Source organism: Rhinoraja longicauda, chromosome 4 (assembly GCF_053455715.1).
Source record: "Rhinoraja longicauda isolate Sanriku21f chromosome 4, sRhiLon1.1, whole genome shotgun sequence".
NCBI lineage: Eukaryota > Metazoa > Chordata > Chondrichthyes > Rajiformes > Arhynchobatidae > Rhinoraja > Rhinoraja longicauda.
The window spans coordinates 26570460-26591446 of record NC_135956.1 but is presented as its reverse complement, the minus strand read 5'-3'; the positions used below and the strand labels follow the sequence as shown (position 1 = coordinate 26591446).

General features: G+C 41.0%; 1 protein-coding gene across 3 annotated transcripts in view; it reads right to left on the bottom strand.

Annotated features, from left to right (window-relative positions):
* rgs20 (regulator of G protein signaling 20) overlaps positions 1-19167 on the bottom strand; it is a 151711-nt gene extending 132544 nt beyond the window's left edge. Inside the window, exon 1 of one of the 3 annotated variants that reach the window (XM_078398545.1) lies at positions 18965-19167. In XM_078398545.1, coding sequence (XP_078254671.1) covers positions 18965-19081 — 117 coding nt within the window. In that variant the 5' untranslated portion in view covers positions 19082-19167. The remainder of the gene's footprint in view (positions 1-18964) is intronic. The other 2 variants (XM_078398543.1, XM_078398544.1) reach the window with 2 other exon arrangements.
* Between the last annotated feature and the right edge of the window lie 1820 nt (positions 19168-20987).

Sequence of the window (20987 nt, the reverse complement as noted above, 5' to 3'; positions counted from 1 at the left end):
AAGCAAATCTTCAATTGGTTTCCTCCAAGGTTTCATAAAACTGATACATGAGAGCTGTACTTTTCCGTTTCATCCCACAGGAATAAAAACTTTGTGATAAGCTTTTATACCTGTGCAATAAGATTAGATGATGTTTACATAGTCACTCAAACCCCATTAGCTCTGTACAGCCCTTTCCTTGCTGATTCAGCTTTCTCTGATCTATGGAGAAATGTCATCACACTTGCTGAATTCTAATAAACTCCACAGGTTGTCCACTCCCCATTCCACAATGCTCATAGTTTCAATAACACTGGAAAGACAAGCTAACACGTCGGTCATTTACAAAGACGGTTACACCTTCAACGTTTTTGCCAAGTAAGTCCAAATCCTGCATAATATGATCTGGCATATTCAGTGCACTCTGCCCCTTCTGAATTGACCTTAAATCTGCTACCATGGGCAGTTTTGGGGTAGAATAGAAAAAATGAATACTGATTTCCAATTATTGCCCTTCACAGTCCTTCAATTTTTGTTCTGGTCCGATGGGAATAGTTTAGAAATCATTAAATGATTCAACTCTGCATTATATTTTCTTAGCACTGTGCATATGAGTGGAAGAGTGGGGGAGGGGGTGTCAGAGGGGACTTGTAAAAGAGGAGGAGGGGGTGGAAGTGGGTAACAACTAACACATGATATGTGTATTCAGGTGAGGAGGGATGGATCGGTGAATGGGGTCAGGTGGGGGAGAGAAGGGTCGAGAATATTAACAGAGGCTGTGACGTGGTTGATGGAGGAAACCAGGGGCTGATGATGCTGGAATCTGATGGGAAGGGAAGATAGAGTGTGGGACCAAATAAGGGACGTGAGGTGGGTAAAGGGAAATGAGGATATGGTGGGCAGGAGGCCTGATGAGAGGAATGTGTGGGTGGTCGGCAAATGGTGGGAAGAAGTCAGGTTAGAGGCACAGATGTTTGTGGGGAAGATGGGTATGTAGGATCTGGATAAATAAGAAGGGAAAGAGGGACCGAGTGGGAGTCTATTGCATTAGGTGCCATTGATATGGCCTCCTCTACATCAATGAGACCAAGCACAGACTAGACCATCAATAGACAATAGATGCAGGAGGAGGCCATTCGGCCCTTCGAGCCAGCACCGCCATTCAATGTGATCATGGCTGATCATTCTCAATCAGTACCCCATTCCTGCCTTCTCCCAATACCCCCCTGACTCCGCTATCCTTAAGAGCTCTATCCAGCTCTCTCTTGAATGCATTCAGAGAATTGGCCTCCATTGCCTTCTGAGGCAGAGAATTCCACAGATTCACAACTCTCTGACTGAAAAAGTTTTTCCTCATCTCAGTGCTAAATGGCCTACCCCTTATTCTTAAACTGTGGCCCCTTGTTCTGGACTCCCCCAACATTGGGAACATGTTTCCTGCCTCTAACGTGTCCAACCCCTTAATAATCTTATACGTTTCGATAAGATCTCCTCTCATCCTTCTAAATTCCAGTGTATACAAGCCTAGTCGCTCCAGTCTTTCAACATATGATAGTCCCGCCATTCCGGGAATTAACCTAGTAAACCTACACTTTGCTGAGAACCTATGGATTCTCTGCCATGGCCACCCAGTTGGCCATGACCTCTGGTCAAAATTTAAACCTTGTTTCCTATTCAGCTCTACCCCATTGTGGATATTGGACTTTGTCGATGAACCTGATGAAACTAAACTAAACTAAACTAATAATAAATTATGGAACTACTTTTTAAATTGATATACAACAAATGTTTTTGTTTTCATATTTTCAAATATTTTTATTTTGTTCCATTGGTTAGCTTGTGTGGTGGGGAAGTTTGCAGTTGCAGATTGAATTTCAAGGATTTTTGTTCATTGATGCTCCTTTGCTTCATTCTTCAACTACAGGGAGCACCATTGTCCACTGCCTTTTACCATGACTTTATCAAAAACATTTTTACCAAAGCTCCATTTCTCTATTCAATTGTAAGTTGCGTCTTGGCAAAATTGCCAGCTTGCCACTTTTTTCACATTCCAGTCACGTTTTCAATTCTGGCAAGTTATTGATGTGTCAGGAGGGCAGGAAATGTGTCAGGAAATATGACATGGGCCATCCTCAGAGCAATCAATGCAAAACAAGTCAGTGTCATGAGTCAATCCAATCACATTGTTTTCTAATTTTCCAAAAAATATGATATATGTGGTAGTTTCCTCTAGAAAGACAGGATCAAACAGCAGGAATGATTAACAAATGCCAGCTGCGCCAGCAATTCCCACATCATTATAACAATTTTAAATAACAGACATTGAATCAAACAGACTCCATCCAATATGTGTGTAGTCAACTGCCCTTATAACCTGTTGAAATGTCAAGGGGATAATGCTAGAGACTGATTATCCAGCATGTTGTGTTTTGCTCAAGATTCCAGTATCTACAGTCTCTCGTGTCTCTAATAATCAAACAAATTGGGGAGTTTGAAGCCAAGTGTGTACCACACCCAGTCAGGATGTCAGATTTCATTCCTTTGAGGAAGAGTTTGGTTTGGGTGAACTGCAGCACAGTGACGCAGCGGTAGAGTTGCTGCCTTACAGCGCCTGAGAATCGAGTTTGATTCTGACCCCGGGTGCTGTCTGTACGGAGTTTGTACATTCTCCCTGTGACTTCATGGGTTTTCTCCGGGTGCTCCTGTTTCCTCACACACTCCAAAGACATGTAGGTTTTTTGGTTGATTATCTTCAGTAAAATTGAAAATTGTCCCCAGTGTGTAGGATAGTGCTCGTGTACAGGTTGACTTCTGGTTGGTGCGGACACGGTGGGCCAAAGGGCCTGGTGCCATTCTGTATCTCTAAACTACGCAAAAAAACCAGTATGGACAGTGTGCACAGAGTAACTCCAGAGAAATAGCCCATTTTCAGAAATGTATTCCAATCTTTATGGAAATGTCAAATTACCATCAAAGAGACAAACTAGATCTGTGGAATTTTAGGACCCCCATTTATATCTGCCTTCATCCTTTACTCCACCACATAATTAAGGAAACTTAATACTCTCCTTCCCAGGAATCTACATGGGTTCTTGTACTCTGGACTTAAAAATGCTGATTATTTCAAGTGATTCTTATCATGCAGTAAAATCACTGATATTATATTCATTCTCAGCAGATCCTTGGTCCGATAAGTGAAAATAATGCCACCTGCATTGACAAGCTGAAAACGACAGCATGACGAGCTGAAAACGACAGCATGAGGCAACATTTGGGTTCTTAGATGCCAATGGTTTAATTTCAAAGCTATTGAATATTTTTTCATACTTATTCCACCGACCAACCTCTAGTATTGGTGGTGGTATTAATTAATTGATTATAGTCACATGTACCGAGACACAGTTAAAACAATCTTTGTTTTTGCTGCAATCCAGGCTAGTCAAACTATACATGAATACAATTATACCATACATGAGTGCAGCAGGTAGTGCAAAAACAGTTACAAAGAAAGTGCAGACAAAAACATGAGCAAGGGCTGCAACAAGATAAATTAGGAGACCAAGAATACAGCTGCAGCATTTGAGGATCACATAGGATGTTTCAAATATTGATTAGGTGTTTCTATACATGAGTTTTAATAGATTGAAGGACAGGTTGGAGGAAATAAGAAGATTGATTGAATTAATGTAGCAGACCTTTCTTTGACCATGAGCCTTGACCAGACCTTGTCTAAAGACGGGTCTCAACCCAAAACGTCACCTATTCCTTTTCTCCAGAGTTGCTGCCTGACCCGCTGAGTTACTCCAGCATTTTGTGTCTATCATTGTTTGACCACGATGTGGATAGAAAGAGCGTATAAAATTGTATTTTTATATCTAAACAGAAATTCAATAGGGGAAATTTCACAGGAGCACAACCTTGAATGTTTTGATCAATGAACAGAGGGAAGAAATATTATACTTTTTCATATTGTATTTTTCATGTTTTCTTTTGACACAGGAGACCATTCAGTCCATCAGGTGCTTGTTTTCAGAGCATACTCCGTCACATTCCCCCTTTCTTTTTCCCTGCAACTTACATGTTTCCACGAGCCCATCAACTCTTCCCTGATTCTCCCACCATCAACCTGCACTAGAGGCAATTTTATACGCTCTTTCTGACACATCATGGTCAAACAAAGATAGACACAAAATGCTGGAGTCAGTCAGTCAAAATGGGTCAGTCAACATCTCTGGAGAAAAGGAATAGGTGACATTTTGGGTTGAGACCCTTCTTCAGACAAGGTCTGGCCAAGGTTCATGGTCAAACAAAGTCTAGTTATGGTCTGCTATATTAATTTAATCAATCTTCTTATTTTCTCCAACCTGTCCTTCAATCTATTAAAATTCATGTCCCATCCATTCACCGAAAAAGCTGTGAAGCTCCACATGGGAGAAAACTGGAGCATCCGGAAGAAACTAAGAAATCACAGTGAGAATGTGCAAACCACGCAGACAGCACTGAAGTCAAACCTAGGTTTTCAGAGCTTTAAATGAGAATTGTTCTTATGAAGTTACTTTCAATAAATCTGTATAATTTAGTAACTAACTTTAAGATAGTGAGGTACCAAACACCATTGCCAAGGTAATTACATGAATATTTAGCATACTTGCACTAACTTCATCTCTGATATTTTAAGGGAGGAATTAATCTACCTAAATAGACCGACACTTATGTAAAATTAGTTCAGGCAGGAAACTGAATGCGTCAAATATTTGTTCCATTGCATCAGCAGAACAAGTTTTTTTGTGTGATCTTTCTAAATGATGGAAAGGTTTTCAAAGACACAAAATAAAGAAGCAAACAATTTTGTTTCACCTTTGTGCTACTGACAAATTATAGCCTTATTTTGTGATGTGTGCTATCCAATGCTTCACCAAATTCAGATTGAACAGTCCATTGTATTTTAAGAGTGCTCTAGATTAGATTTTAGGAAACCTGATAAAATAAAATAATGTCACTTTTGAGCTGTTAATCCAGTTTAGTTCCTTGCGGAAGACGGTGTAACGAGCCGGACTCTGCTGTCTTGGAGGGCATGTTTGATTAGTTGGGTGGGTGGACGGGAAGTCTCCGGGTTTTTCGATTCCTTTCCCCTCCCCAGAGCTTGCAGGCTGGGGCAGCGTCCTTGGTAAACCTGCACACAATGCCGGTGGAGTTTGTGGTTGAGGTGGGCGGGCCCGGCTTGTGGGAGAGGGTGGCGTCAGCCATTGGGAGGAACTGGGCTGCCCCGATGGGAGCATGGTGTGCAGCCAGTGTTGTTGACACTGGGAGAGCTGCCCTTGGTGTCTCCAGTGCCATTGAACATCTGGAGCATGCGCTGGCCGCACTCGCTCGCACTGTGATCGCCGCCTAGTGCAGGGGCATGGTGTGTTTCCTCCCCATACTCTGCAGAAATCCCCACGACATTTCTGTTGAGTTTTGCACCAAGTTGGCCCAAGCCTGTGCATTTGAACCCTGGATTTTGGGACCTCGCTAATTGTTGCTGCATTTTGTTGGGATTTCTGGGAGCCCCTAACATAGGTTGTGTAGCAACCCATCTCCAGGCCCGGGAGGCCGCCATTAGTGGAGCGGGGGCACATGGCCGCTGGCTGGGTGAGGTCACGTGGGGCGCGGGCGGTCGCGTCACCTTGTCCCATATTTAAGGCCCCTTCATAACATATGCTACGGGTCCCGCACTAGCTTAATCCGGCCCTGGTTGTATTGACAACCAGTTATATTCACATCTACATATTTAATCTATGTATGGAGAGGGAAGCACTGTTAGCATCTGGTATTCTTCGAGGTAAATGATATGTTGTTCCCCTAAATAAACTCCCACTTTCAGAATTTCCAATAGATGCCTGTATTTTGTATTTTTGAAAGCTGTAAAGAAAGTGAGGGGATATCTGAATAAATGTAACGTTATGACCGGCAACATTTCCTTCACTGTGTCGTTCAGTCCTGTTTCAGGCCCTGATAACCATTTGAACCATTGGCACAATGATTGGCCTGAATTTGAATTCAATTTAATTTTTTGCATAGTCAACTTTCAATACAACTGGATGTTTTGGTTATTCAACAGTTACACTCAGAAGCTTAGAGTGCATCAGAAGAGAAATTTATAGCTCTGCATTATTTTTGAGATGCAACAGAAGGATGTTTTAATTGACTGTCTGGATTGGCCACAGCGTGACATTACCTCTAGATAGATTTCTCTGTGGAAAAAAAACTATTGTTATTCTGTTCCTTCGACTCCACAGCAGGGACTTTATTCTTCGAATGCAGTTGGTGTTTCATTTGTTGCCATGGAAAATAGTAAGAAATATCATTAGTGGTGTCAGACCAAAGGGAGTTTGGCAAAAATTAGAATTTGGCAAAAAAATTAATAGGAACCTGAGGGGTAACTTGCTTGCAAAAGTTAGATTATAATTATGGCTTCAATTATTTTAAGAAAAATGTTATCACAAGATGAGAATATTCTATGGTTTTTTTCAGCTTTGCCTTTATTGAAAAAAATGAACTAAATTGACTAAAGATGAAAGGGTAAAGTAATAAATAGATCGGTATGGCCAGTTTCCCACTGATCTGATTTCATGTCATTCTGACATAACAGATCCTTGCACTAACACAGAAATAGGGAAAATGAAGCTGCCTTGACGATCGATTGATCTTGCTGCTACTTGTAATTATTATATCAGTAGTGCATGCAGAGCTCAGTGGTTGCATTCTTGTCCCTGAATACAAAAATGAGTAGATGCAAGCTGAGATCCATTGACTAGCTGTACATGGGTACATTAGTGCAGCATAGAGAGTTCTTCATAGTTGTGAATGTTGACTTGATGTTATTCTAAACCTCTGCTTTCCCCTTTAGATCATTATAATAATTGCCTCTGTGCAATATAAAGAAGAACAGAGGTATTCTCATAATATCCTGATCTATTTTTAATTCCTCCATCAGCAACTGAAGCTCTGGTCATTTATTTAATTGCTGCTTAAGGAGGTAGAGTAGTTTGTGTCTAATTATACAACATAAGTAGGAGCTGGATTAGGCCTTTTGAACCCTACACTTTGCATGGAGTTTATTGCTGGCTCCCTCACAATCAGCAGAAGATAAAAGAGCAAATATGGAGGCAAATCACAGAGAAATGTAAGAATAATTGTGTTATAGTGTGAGTTTCAGCTTCCCCACTATTAATTGTGAAAGCATGAAAGACATAGAAAGATATACTTCTTAAAGTGTGTCCAGGAGAGCCTTTAGAGCAGGCATGCAAATAGTTCTACTGGACCTAATTTTAGGGAATGTAACTAGGCAATAAGGTTCTGTGTCAATGGCAAAACATTTTGCTGAAAATCATAAATCTAAGTTTCAAGGTAGCTGTGGAAAGAGGCAGGATTAGCCCCACAATTAAGATCTTGAATTGGTGAAAAGCTATATGATAGGATCAGACAAAAATAAACAGGGAGCAGCTGCTTATAGGTACATCTACCTGTGACAAGTGTGAGTGATTCAAAATGAATTAGTCAGAGATCAGGGCTAACATATCCTACGGCAGATATAAGGAATCCTGGATCTCAAGGAAATATTCAGAGCTGGATAAACAGAAAAAAGGAAACATGGATTCTAGGTAATGCGTAGAAGGTTTAAAGGCGATCTGAGGAAGATTTGTTTCACCCGGAAGTGATTGGAATCAAGAACACATTGCCATCATTGGGTACTATGAGTTGTAACATGTATGTGCTTTGTTAAAATTTAAATTAAAAAAAGAAGAAAAAAAAGAACACATTGCCTGAGGAGTAATGGAGACCGAACCACCCAGAACATTTAAGAAGTATGTAGTTGAGCACTTGAATTGTTAAAGCATGGAAGGCCAAAGGGTGTACAGAAAATCGGATTAGTGTACTTTACAAGCATCATGGACATTGTGAACCAAAGGTCCTGTTTTCATGCTATATAATTCTATGATTCTATGATTCCAAATCTTGAGTGGAACATTAACCACCCTGTCAGGAAGAGTAAGCATTACCCATGACATCCTTCTAAGACCATCACTCTGCTCTGCATATTACACTATGGCATTGCATCCCCTCTCGTATCTACACTTTGCTCCTATCCTACCATTGTCACAACTTCATCGCCATGGACAATTTACTTTATTGTTCAACAATGCCACATCTTTCTGATTCTTACTTTTACCAAGTGGTGTCCTTACACACACTCACATATCGTTCTTTCCCTTTGTGCACAGAAAGAGAGTGGAAAGAGAGAGAAACCAGAAGTGGCCCTCCAATTAGTGAAGAATCGAGAGTCAAGAGTGTTTGATTGTCATATGTCCCAAGACAGAACAATGAAATTCTGGCTTGCAGTCAGACTTGCACAACAGATATGTAAACATGGTACGCTGTAAACATAGTACTCTCATCACTCACAAATTCACAAAAGGAATAGTTGATGGAACTTAGGACAGGGGAACTCCCCAGCTACCTGGTAACACTGTTAAATATTGAACATCAACATTAGGCTTATGTTTAAGTTTATTATTGCCATGTGCATCGAGGTCCAATGAAAAGCTTTGTTTTGCATGCTATCCAATCAAATCAGATAATGCTATACATAAATACAATCAAGTCAAACTCAAGGTACAATAGGTAGAACAAAGGGGAATGTACAAAGTTTAGAGTATAGTATGAGAATAGTGTTACAATATTCACAGCGTTGTAATGCACCAGTTCCAGAGACAACGTCCAATGTCTGCAAAGGTGAATTGGACAATGCCCTAACCTATGAAAAATAACCTATGTCGTGTGTATTATATTGCAGTAAATTATATTAAAAAATAAATGTAAAAAGTAAATGTTAAAATGTAACCCATTTTGGTTATTTGGTAATTCCATCCTTTGCAAATTGCAGACTAAACTGACATAATTGCCAGCTCTGGCAAACGAGCCATTGATTACTAATTGCGAGCCATTAACTGGGAGGTTCAGGATACATCTCGAGGAGAATCCAGGAAGCTTCTAAAGAAATTGACGGGAGCAGTGACCTTGTAAAATGGATCTACGAGACCCAGCTGGCAGCAGTCCTGTTCCAGCTGGCTGTAACCTCCTCCCACCACCCTAATCAGATGAATCAAACCACAAACAAGTAAATAAAGCCTCCAAAGTATAAAATGTAAATACTTAGCCAAAGTCCTGCAAGCAGCGTTTTCCTCTAACAGGTAAGAAAATGGCTGTATTGTGAATTGAATGCTGAGCTTCCCTGACATTGACTGATCTCTGCTGCACTCTTGTCTCGATTTTGACTCGATTGTGATTTTTAACCTCAAGGAGCTTAGGATGCATGTGAAAGACATAAAACACATAAATCTGTGCCAATTTATCTCTAACTGAGCAATTAATAGCGGCACATTTAGATAGCAGTAATAGGATCGGTCCAAGTCAGCATGGATTTACGAAGGGGAAATCATGCTTGACTAATCTTCTGGAATTTTTTGAGGATGTAACTAGGAAAATGAACAAGGGAGGGCCAGTGGATGTAGTGTACAATGCATTCAGAAAGTATTCAGACCCCTTCACCTTTTCCACATTTTGCTACATTACAGCCTTATTTTAAAATGGATTAAATTCATTTATTTTATCATCAATCTACACACAATACCCCATTATAAAAAAGTGAAAACAGGTGTTTAGAAATTTTTGCAAAGTAATTAAAAAGAAATAACTGAAATATCACATTTACATACGTATTCTGACCCTTTGCTATGACACTCAAAATTGAGCTTAGATTCATCCTGTTTCCATTGATTATCCTTGAGATGTTTCTACAACTTGGTTGGAGTCCACCAGTGGTAAATTAAATTGATTGGACATGATTCGGAAAGGCATACATCTGTCTATATAAGGTTGCACAGTTGACAGTGCATGTCAGAGCAAAAACCAAGCCATGAAGACGAAGGAATTGTCCCTAGACCTCCGAGACAGGATGGTGTCGAGACATAGTTCTGGGGAAGGGTATAAAACAATTTCTGCAGCATTGCAGGTCCCAAAGAGCACAGTGGCCTCCGTCATTCCTAAATGGAAGAACTTTGGGACCACCAAGACTCTTCATAGAACTGGCCGCCCGGCCAAACTGAGCAATCGGGGGAGAAGGGCCTTGGTCAGGGAGGTGACCAAGAACCCGATGGTCACTCTGACAGAGCTCCAGAGTTCCTCTGTGAAGATGGAGAACCTTCCAGAAGGACAACTATATCTGCAGCACTCCACCAATTAGGCCTTTATGGTAGAGTGGCCAGATAGAAGCCACTCCTCAGTAAAAGGCACTTGACCGCCCGCTTGGAGTTTGCCATAAGGTACCTAAAGGACTCTCAGACCGAGAAACAGGATTCTCTAGTCTGATGAAACCAAGATTGAACTCTTTGGCTTGAATGCCAAGCGGCACCGCTCATCACCTGGCCAATACCATACCTACGGTGAAGCATGGTGGTGGCAGCAACATGCTGTGGGGATGTTTTTCAGCGGCAGGAACTGGGAGACTAGTCAGGATTGAGGGAAAGATGAATGGAGCAAAGTACAGAGAGATTCTTGTGAAAACCTGCTCCGGAGCGTTCTGGATCTCAGACTGGGGCGGATGTTCACCTTCACACAGGTCAATGACCCTAAGCACACAGCCAAGACAATGCAGGACAAGTCTGTGAATGTCCTTGAGTGGCCCAGCCAGAGCCTGGACTTGAACCCAATTGAACATTTCTGGAGGGACCTGAAAATAGCTGTGCATCGACATTCCCCATCCAACCTGACAGAGCTTGAGAGGATCTGCAGAGAAGAATGGGAGAAATTACCCAAATACCGGTGTGCCAAGCTTGTAGCATCATATCCAAGAAGACTTAAGGCTGTAATTGCTGCCCAAGGTGCTTCAACAAAGTACTGAGTAAAGGGTCTGAATACTCATGTAAATGTGATATTTCAGTTATTTCTTTTTAATTACTTTGCAAAAATTTCTAAACACCTGTTTTCGCTTTTTCATTATGGGATATTGTGTGTGGATTGGTGATAAAAAAAAAGAATTGAATCCATTTTAAAATAAGGCTGTAACGTAGCAAAATGTGGAAAAAATGAAGGGGTCTGAATACGTTCTGAATGCACTGTACCTGGACTTTCAGAAAGCCTTTGATAAGGTCCCACATCGGAGATTAATGGGCAAAATTAGAGCACATGGTATTGGGGGTAGGGTACTGACATGGATAGAACATTTGTTGGCAGACAGGAAACAAAGAGTAGGGATAAACGGGTCCCTTTCAGAATGGCAGGCAGTGACTAGTGGGGTACCGCAAAGCTTGGTGCAGGGACCGCAGCTATTTACAATATACATTAATGACTTAGATGAAGAGATTATAAGTAACATTAGCAAATTTGCAGATGACACAAAGCTGTGTGACAGTGTGAACTGTGAGGAGGATGCTATGAGGATGCAGGGTGACTTGGACAGGTTGTGTGAGTGGGCAGATGCATGGCAGATGCAGTTTAATATGGATAAATGTGAGGTTATCCCCTTTGGTGGCAAGAACAGGAAGGCAGATTATTATCTGAATAGTGTCAAGTTAGGAAAAGGGGATGTACAATGAGATCTGGGTATCCTTGTTCATCAGTCACTGAAAGGAAGCATGCAGGTACAGCAGGCAGCGAAGAAAGCTAATGGAATGTTGGCCTTCATAACAAGAGGAGTTGAATATACTGTTGGAGCAAAGAGGTACTTTTGCAGTTGTACAGGGCCCTGGTGAGACCACACCTGGAGTATTGTGTGCAGTTTTGCTCTCCAAATTTGAGGAAGTACATTCTTGCTATTGAGGGAGTGCAGCGTAGGTTCACGAAGTTAATTCCCGGGATGGCTGGACTGTCATATGTTGAAAGAATGAAGCGATTGGGCTTGTATACACTGGAATTTAGAAGGATGAGAGGGGATCTTATTGAAACATGTAAGATTATTAAGGGATTGGACACACTAGAGGCAGGAAACATGTTCCCAATGTTGGGGAAGTGCAGAACCAGGGGCCACAGTTTAAGAATAAGGGATAGTCCATTTAGAACGGAGATGAGGAAAAACTTTTTTACCCAGAGAGTTGTGAATCTGTGGAAGTCTCTGCCTCAGAAGGCAGTGGAGGCCGATTCTCTGGATGCTTTCAAAAGAGAGTTAGATAGAGCACTTAAAGATAGCGGAGTCAAGAGATATGGGGAGAAGGCAGGAACGAGGTAGTGATTGTGGATGACCAGCCATGATCACAGTGAAATACGGTGCTGGCTCAAAGGGCTGAATGGCCTCCTCCTGCATCTATTGTCTATTGTCTGATGTCGAGTTGCTTTTGACAAGGAGTTTGTATATTTGCAACCTAGTGAACTGGAGTAAAACTGGAAGTTAACGAGTTGGAACTGAGTTCTTGTGCATTATCAGTTTCAGCATGTTCACTCCCCACCCACTCTCAAGCACGTACTCCGTCACCTTAAAACCCCCTCCACTCTTTTTTCTACAGTGGTATTTTCACCATCTCGAGTTATTCTTTGAATGAGATTGCTGAGGTATCGCAAACTTAAGAGTAATTTATGCAGGGTTTGCTGTTATTATTCAATCTAGGAAATTCTGATTGGGGCTCCTCGCATCTAATTTAATAATCTTGTAGAATTTTCAGGATAGTAAATTGAGTCACAGGGAAATTATTACTCTGATCAATTCTCACTGCAATGCAATATTATCAGTAGCTACTGACAATTATCAAGAAATAATGCAATATCAAAAATAGACTAGTTTCTACAGCTCGTTCAGTTTGTATGAATATCTCTGACTATTGGATTACTGCTTTCCAATTCCAGCTTGTCTGTTCAAAAAAGCAAATGGATTATGCCTTGCTATTAAAACTGACTCAAGTTATCTTTCTAACTGGTTGGTAATTTAAGAAAATGCATTTTAAATGTCAGTAATTGAGACTCTTTTAAACACTTTATTTTATAAACGTCATGCATGTGAAATTTCACTGACAAAATTACATTAAGTTGCAGCAACACATTCAAATTTGTCCTAATAATCTATTGAAAGAAATGATAACTTATCATTTCAGGTCAAAGTAACAATTAAATTGAAGCTAATTTTGCACAAAGTAATTTTACATCATTTAGATTCCACTGTGCAGAATTTATGATGGGAATATGGAAATGGCAGAGGACTAACACAAATATTTTACACAGTGTGCTCATGCGTGAAAAAGCAAAAGATACTGGAGGTTTCTAGAACAAATGAAGTACAAGAATTTACTGCTGAAGTATGACCAAGAGAAGTTAATGTACCTGAAAATTGATAAATTCTAAGGACCTAATGATCTTCGTTCTAGAGTTTTGAATGAAATGACGGGTGACAATGGATGTTTTGCATATAGCTTCAGGAATTCCATACAAAGTGGAATGTTTCCTGCAGATTGCATAGGATCAGTTGCAGACCCACCATTTAAGAAGGTGGGAGAGACAACACTGGGAATATTCGACTTGTTAGCTTGACATTGGTTATTGGAATAATGCAGGAATCTATTAAAAAAATATGTGGTACCAAGACTTAGAAAATATTAATATAATTAAGCAGCACCAGCAGTAAGAATGTGGTCACGCTGGTGTACGTGCACAGGAGATTCAACAGGATGTGGCCTTAGATGGAGTGTTTCAGTGAGAAGGTGCGATTGCAGAGAACAGATTAGGTTTCTTTCAAGTTGGAGAGGCTAAGGGGGTGTGGAGCTGGCGAGTAGGTGGGACAGTGGCACAGCTGCTGCCTCACAGCGCCAGAGATTCGGGTTCGATCCTGACCACTGGTGCTGTCTGTGTGGAGTTTGCACCTTCTCTCTGTGACTGCATGGGTTTCCTCCGGGTATTCAGGTTTCCTCCCACATCCCAAAGGACTGTTGTTTTGTAGGTTGATTGCCCTCTGTAAATTTCTCCTAATGTGTACAGAGTGGAAGAGAAAGTGGGATAGCATAGAAGAAGTGTGAACAGGTGATCGATCATTTGCGTGGACATGAAGGGCTATTCCAGGCTGTAACTAAAGTAAACTAAGGAACATTCTAATGAAGCAAAGGTAGGATAAATAACGAGAAACCCTTTTTCATAGCAGAGATGTCGAACCAGAGGGAATACGTTTAACGTAAATAATTGAGGAAGTGTTTTTTTTTTAGAACAAATGGTTGAAATCTTATACACCCTTCCGATGATATGGTAAAGGCAACACTGAAGTGATATTTAAATAAACACTTGAAACACCATGGTATAAAATGTTACGAGATGGGTGCTGAAAATTGGATTAGTGCAGGTAGCACAGGCGCAGCACATTAGCATAGTGGTAGAGCTGCTGCCTTACAGTGCCAGAGACAAGGTCTGAATACAGGTCTGTACAGAGTTTGTACGTTCTCCCTGTGACCGCATGGGTTTTCTCTAGGTACTCTGGTTTCCTCCCAAATTCCAAAGACGGGCAGGTTTGGAGGTTAATTGGCTTCGGCAAAATTGTAAATTGTCCCTGTTGTGTAGGATAATGTTAATGTACAGGGTGATCGCTGGTCAGCGCGGACTTTCTGGGCCAAAGGGCCTGTTTCCCATGCTTTATGATTCTATGCACAAATAAGAAATCAAAGCTTACCTTCAGCTAACTGCCTGAGATTGAAGTACAGAAAATTGGATCAGCAGTATGCAATTTGGCCTTCAAAGCCTGCTTTGTAATTTATTGCATTCATAGCTGATCCCCAACCTTCAAATGCATTAGTGCTCCAAACGTGGCCTCCTCTACATTGGCATGACCAACAATAGGCAACGCCAAGCACCTGCACTCAGTCCACAATGGTCATCTTGAGATCCCAATCACATGCCACTTCAATTCCCCTTCCCTTTTTCATACTACCCTACCTGGCCTTGGCCCTCTACCTGTTAGGGTGAGGCCTCAACAAACTAGAAGAACTAGGCTCCATATTTCACCTGGTTAGGTAAGAACGTGGAATTTTCCAATTTCAGGTAACCTGTCGCATTTTCATTCATTTCTCAATCCTTCTGGTCTATTGCGTTCTTTCCAATTCCCCCCCCTCCCCCAAATCCTCAGCCCCTTGGCAACACGTTTTTTCCCCTTCCCAACCTGGTTCCACCAATCCATCATCCATATACTTAGCCCATTGGCCTTCCATTCCCTCCTTCAACCGGTTGCTTCTTCCCATTACCCTTTCTTTATTTAGCTCACCTTCCCTACTTATCAGATTCACGAATCTACAATCTTTTGTTGTCTCCACTTATCACTTTCCAGCCTCCGACTCCACCTTCCCCCATTCTCTCCCTACCTGGCTTCATCTGCTCATCATTCCCCTCCTTGCCTGATTCCACCTACTGCCTGCCAGCTCTTATCGCACCCCTCTCCCCCCACCTCTTTACACTGGGCTTATCTCCTGTACAGTCTCCGCCCCGATACAGGGTCCCGGACCAAAATATCAACTATCCCTCTCTCTCCACAGATGCCGGTTGATCTGCTGAGTTCCTCGGGCAGTTTATTTTTGCTTCTCAATGCTTCCCATTGTTCATTTACAGATTTGCCTGTCAATCTTTGATTCTGATAAATCAGGGCCAAATCTATTCTGTCCTCTTTAAAAAATGGTTCACCTCTAACTTAATCTTTTTTTTGCTTCGATTGCTCTGACTTTTACATTGCTATGTTAAACCTTTTGATACACTGTAACACTATTCATTGAATATCAATGCTGATAAAACACTGTTCCCAGACATTTCCCCATTTAGGAATTGGCAAACGTTCACAGGTTTAAAAAAAAAATTAGCAAGTCTTTGGATATTGTAAAAAGAGAATGGGTTAAATGTTCAGAGCCTTGAAAATTATTTGGTACAGTAAATCGTAGCAACCTCCTGCTTGTCCTTCCTTTGAAATAAATATAATGAACATTCGCCCAGCTTTATAAAAGGCAGGCATCTTGTTCCCCATCCACAACCCCATTAGTACTCCCAGTCCCCCTCTCAGGTCAGGACCAATGTGAAGATGAATTTTTACCTCAGCAAAATTATTAGTGTATGAAAAAAGCATCCTCAAGTACAACAGAATATTAATAGTGTGACCCAAACAAACCCACAGAAAATCCTGGCTCCAGTATATCAAGCTGCATTATCACATGGACAAATGTCCAGAAATGAAAACAATCACTGACTATTAATGTAAAAATGTTGTAGTCCTAAGGAGAAATATTATCAAGGATGCTACATGTAAGGTTGTACAAATGCAATTAGCAGGATTATGATAATTATAGGGCATTATATATAGTGCAAGGAATTCCCAGAAGCTTAATCATCTTATCGTAATCCAAAACGTTCCTATCTGACAAGCTGTGCCGGTAAAATATCTGCCCAACATGGAACAAATAGCAGATGTAATCAGCAAAAAAATGTCTGTTGCACATAACAACAAAAAAAAGTTTATTCAACAGGCTGCTCTGAAAAAAATATCTTCATATGCAGCTTACTAATTTACCATCTGGTTCAGGAGTAAATGGAATAAAACTTTTCCCAGTCCACTGCCACAGAAATAATGGGCTTTGAAGTCAACCGATACAGACAACCCTTATGTTCTGGCCATTTGCGTCATGGAAATTCATCCTTACCGAATCCACAAATCATTACCCAAAAATTTGAGATATAGAACAAAATTATCTCTCATTGAACATATGCAACTAAAGTTAATATTGTGGAAAATCAAGTTAATATTGTGGAAAATCAAGATACAGACTGTTTATCCCCCCCTGAAATACTGAAGGATAGACAAATACTGAACGTGAATGATGGTGAAGACCTAACATTTTCACAGAACTCCCCTGCAGGATTATCTTTATTTTGCTGCCATTTTTAAAAGATTTTTTTTAGATTTAGAGATACAGCACGGAGACAGGCCCTTCGGCCCACTGAGTCCGCACTGCCCAGTGATCCCCGCACATTAACACTATCCTACACACACCAGGGACAATTTTTTTTACATATTACCCAGTCAATTAACCTACATACCTGTACGTCTTTGGAGTGTGGGAGGAAACTGAAGATCTCGGAGAAAACCCACGCAGGTCACGGGGAGAACGTACAAACTCCGTACAGACGGCGCCCGTAGTCAGGATCGAACCTGAGTCTCCGGCGCTGCATTTGCTGTAAGGCAGCAACTCTACCGCTGCGCCACCGTGCCACCCTAATAAATACTAAATACTCAGAATAAATTCTGTATCTGCCATCTTAAATTTGGAGAAAATAAAGACGTTACAAAGCCAGCAGTCATTTGGAATTCGATTTGTACTCTCAGTGCATTTTTGCAGTATTATGGATCATCATCTCTTTTGGGTGTTGAGATGGTCACTGCACTATTTGCTATGCTGGGAATACATTATCAGTTATATATTATTGCCTGTGATGTCTCCATAGAATAACTATGTCTTTATTGCTGTGACATAATCATCGCCCGTATGGTCTGGAGCCAAAAACCTCTCTCTACTTTCTGATGCATTTACTCTGGTGGCAATCCAAAATAATTATATTTATTAAGTTCACAGATGTCAGGTTTAGCATGAGATGGACGATCCATATCGCTATGATATTCCATAGCGTACCCTGAATACGTATAAAATGGTGATCTGGAAAGTTGATGTGGTTATATGATTGCAAAAATTCAAGCAAAAATTCAACTCTCACAAATCATATTTTCACATATCAGCTATTCACTTAAAGATTCACAGAATCATACAGCACAGAAATAGACCCTTTAACCCACTGAGTTAAACTTGATCATTGATCCTGCCTTAATCTCGTTTCACTCATCCTAAATTTCCATCAATTCCCTTCCCTCAGGCAATCACCTCACAGATCTGACGCAAGGGAAATTTACACTAGCCAGTTAGCCTACCACCCATATATCTTTGGAGCAGGCAAGGAAATGGAGCTCATGAAGGAAACACATGTTGTCACAGGGAGAATGTGCCATTTCCACACGAACAGCATTGGAAATGAGGTTTGAACCTGGGTTACCAGAGTTAAGCAACAGTTATAGAGTCATGGAGTCACACAGCGTGCAAGCAGACTCTTCGGCACAACTTGCCCACACCGACCAACATGCCCCATCTACACTCGTAGAAACCTGTCTGTGTTTGGTCCATATCCCTCTAAACCTATCCCATCCATGTACCATTATAAATATTTCTTAAATGTTGCGATAGTACCTTCCTCAACTACCACCTCTGGCAGCTCATTCCATACACCCACCACCCTTTGTGTAAAAAAGTTACCCCTCAGGTTCCTATTAAATCTTTCTCCCCTCACCTTAAAGTTACATCCTCTGCATCTTGATTCCCCTACTCTGGGCAAGAGACTCTATGCGCTTACCTGATCTATCTATCTCGTGATTTTGTACACCTCTACATGATCACTATTTTTCTAATGAGAAAAATGAGGCCCCTCTCCCTCACACACTACAGATCACAACTTCTCTCTAACTACCTTCCCCCCCCCCCCCCCCCACCGTCCCCAATCCAAGCTCACTACCCAAACACACCCAATAATCTCCCAAAGTCCAGTCACAGGACATCTCGTGCCCACTCCCATGCTCCCAGCCACAGATGGCAGATCTCCCACACTGAACTCCCTTCTCACACTAACCCACCCACCCCGAAAGACACATCCTCTTCTCCACCACTAATGATTCCCTGATCAGCTTCAACTGGGCTGACAGTGGTACTTTCTATCACCATTTCACCATTTTTAACTTGCAACTTTGTTAACATTATTGAAGTAAGTAGATTTTAGTGGTTTTAAATATAATTGACTGCGCAGCAATGTGAAAACAGTATTTTATCAAATGTCATCATTTAGTTGTTACAAGCAGGCAACACCGCACATATAAATTTCTAGAGTGGTCTTGCAAAACATTTACCTTAAGTAGTCGCAGCTCTTCATTTTTCTGCTCATTTTCAATTTGGATGATTTCTGTTGCTTGGCAACCTTCTGCATAGTGCTGAGCTCTGAACTCAGTGAAAAAGCTTCTCTGCATTGAAGGAAGATGGAAATCTGGACTCCAGATATAATCTTCTTTTGATTGATGAGAATATACTTATTTATCTTGCAGCTGGACATTAATTTTCACCTGTAGATAGCTGTCTGTATTTTCTCTTTCTTGCAAGAGGTTCATCTATGTTCATAACCTGTTTATCAGTGAAGTAATAACAAAGGATTATCTACAGTCAATAACAATGGGTCTTATCCTATGTGTATTTGGGTTGACAGATTATCTATAATTTTTATATCTCCGTTGTGGAGACAAATAAAAAATACACAACATTCCTTCATCTGAATTCATGTGTTCATAAGCCAATTTCGCATTCAATCATCTTCCGCAGCATTTAAATAGTAAGAAAAGAATTAATCCCTTTTTTGAGAGCAGTGCTCCTGGAGACTAATGAATAGCTTTAGTATTAGCAGTTATTAGAATCCCAAGAACAGATGGTCTGTCCATTCATAATCCTTCAGCACTATTGAGTGTGATATGTGTCTATCTTTGGCAAGCTTCCTCCCAATTTAGCAAACCAAATAAACCACATTCTATAAATATTAGTTTGCCCAAAGATCTGCTCTGAGACAGATGAAGGAACTGACCAGGTCCTGAAGGATACAGTTACCAAATCTGGTCTGCAATAAGTGGTAAGAGAAATAATGCAAGAGAGGAACCTATTTGACCATCTTAATCGATCTATCTGCAGCACCTAACATCTGTCCACATTTGTATCAACAACAGTGACCTAGGGGAATGAATGTTCCATCTTCTTAGGACTCCATTTATATGGCACTATCACCATGGGAAGGAGAACAGGCACCAAACAAATCTGGCAGCTCAAAGCCGTGCATACATAAATTGCTGTGGCCATTAGCAATGTAATCTCTATGTGAGGGAAGGAACTGCAGATGATTTACACCGAAGATGGCCACAAAATGCTGGAGTAACTCAGCAGAACAGACAGCATCTCTAGAGGGGAATAGGTAATGTTTTGGGTCGAGACCTAAAACATTACCCATTTCTTCTCTCCAGAGATGCTGCCTGTCTCACTGATTAACCCCTGCATTTTGTGTTTAATCTCATTCTATGACGGCCTTCAAGCTGGGAAGTGAGACGGCCTTCAAGCAGTGTCAGTGAGAAGTGTAATATAGCATGTCAATAGCTTTACACATGATTAAAAATGAAGTGCTGATCCATAAACTACAACCTGGGATTATATTTATGATAAAGAACGGAAGTATCATACTGCAGAGAGCTAAGCGATCCTACGTCAGTTGCTTAGAATAAATCTCTACAGTCTTTCCACATCCGATTACAGGTGGTGGAGTACAATCAAACAGCTGATGGGAAAATGAAAGGGGCTTCATGGAAATATCCATCCTCTTTGAGTTCATCAAGCAGGTACAAAAAAGGTTGCTTTATGTACAGCATCTTCAGCCAAAGGCGATTAAATATTTTGACATCTTCATTAGGTCTCAACTGTCTTTTAGCCAAGTTGACCTACTCTACTGGGTGCAAATGAATAGATAAGTGCATTGGATGCTGAAAGTGTTATGGGCCTCAACAATATTCTTGCTGTGATGCTAAGAAGCAGTATATCCATAATAGCAATAGTTTCAATGGTGCTGGTCCACCAGAAGTACAAAACCTGCAACTATCCAAAGTCACACACTTATATCTAGGAAAGAAAACTGCAGATACTGGTTTAAATCGAAGGTAGACACAAAATGTTGGAGTAACTCAGTGGGTCAGGCAGCATCTCTGGAGAGAAGGAATGGGTGACATTTCGGGTTGAGATCCTTCTTCAGTGTCTACCACTTATATCTAGGCTACAAAAGAAACTCGACCACTCCATCTTGCGAATTACCATCTCATGAATCTGCAGTCAAATGTAAAAGGTGGTTTC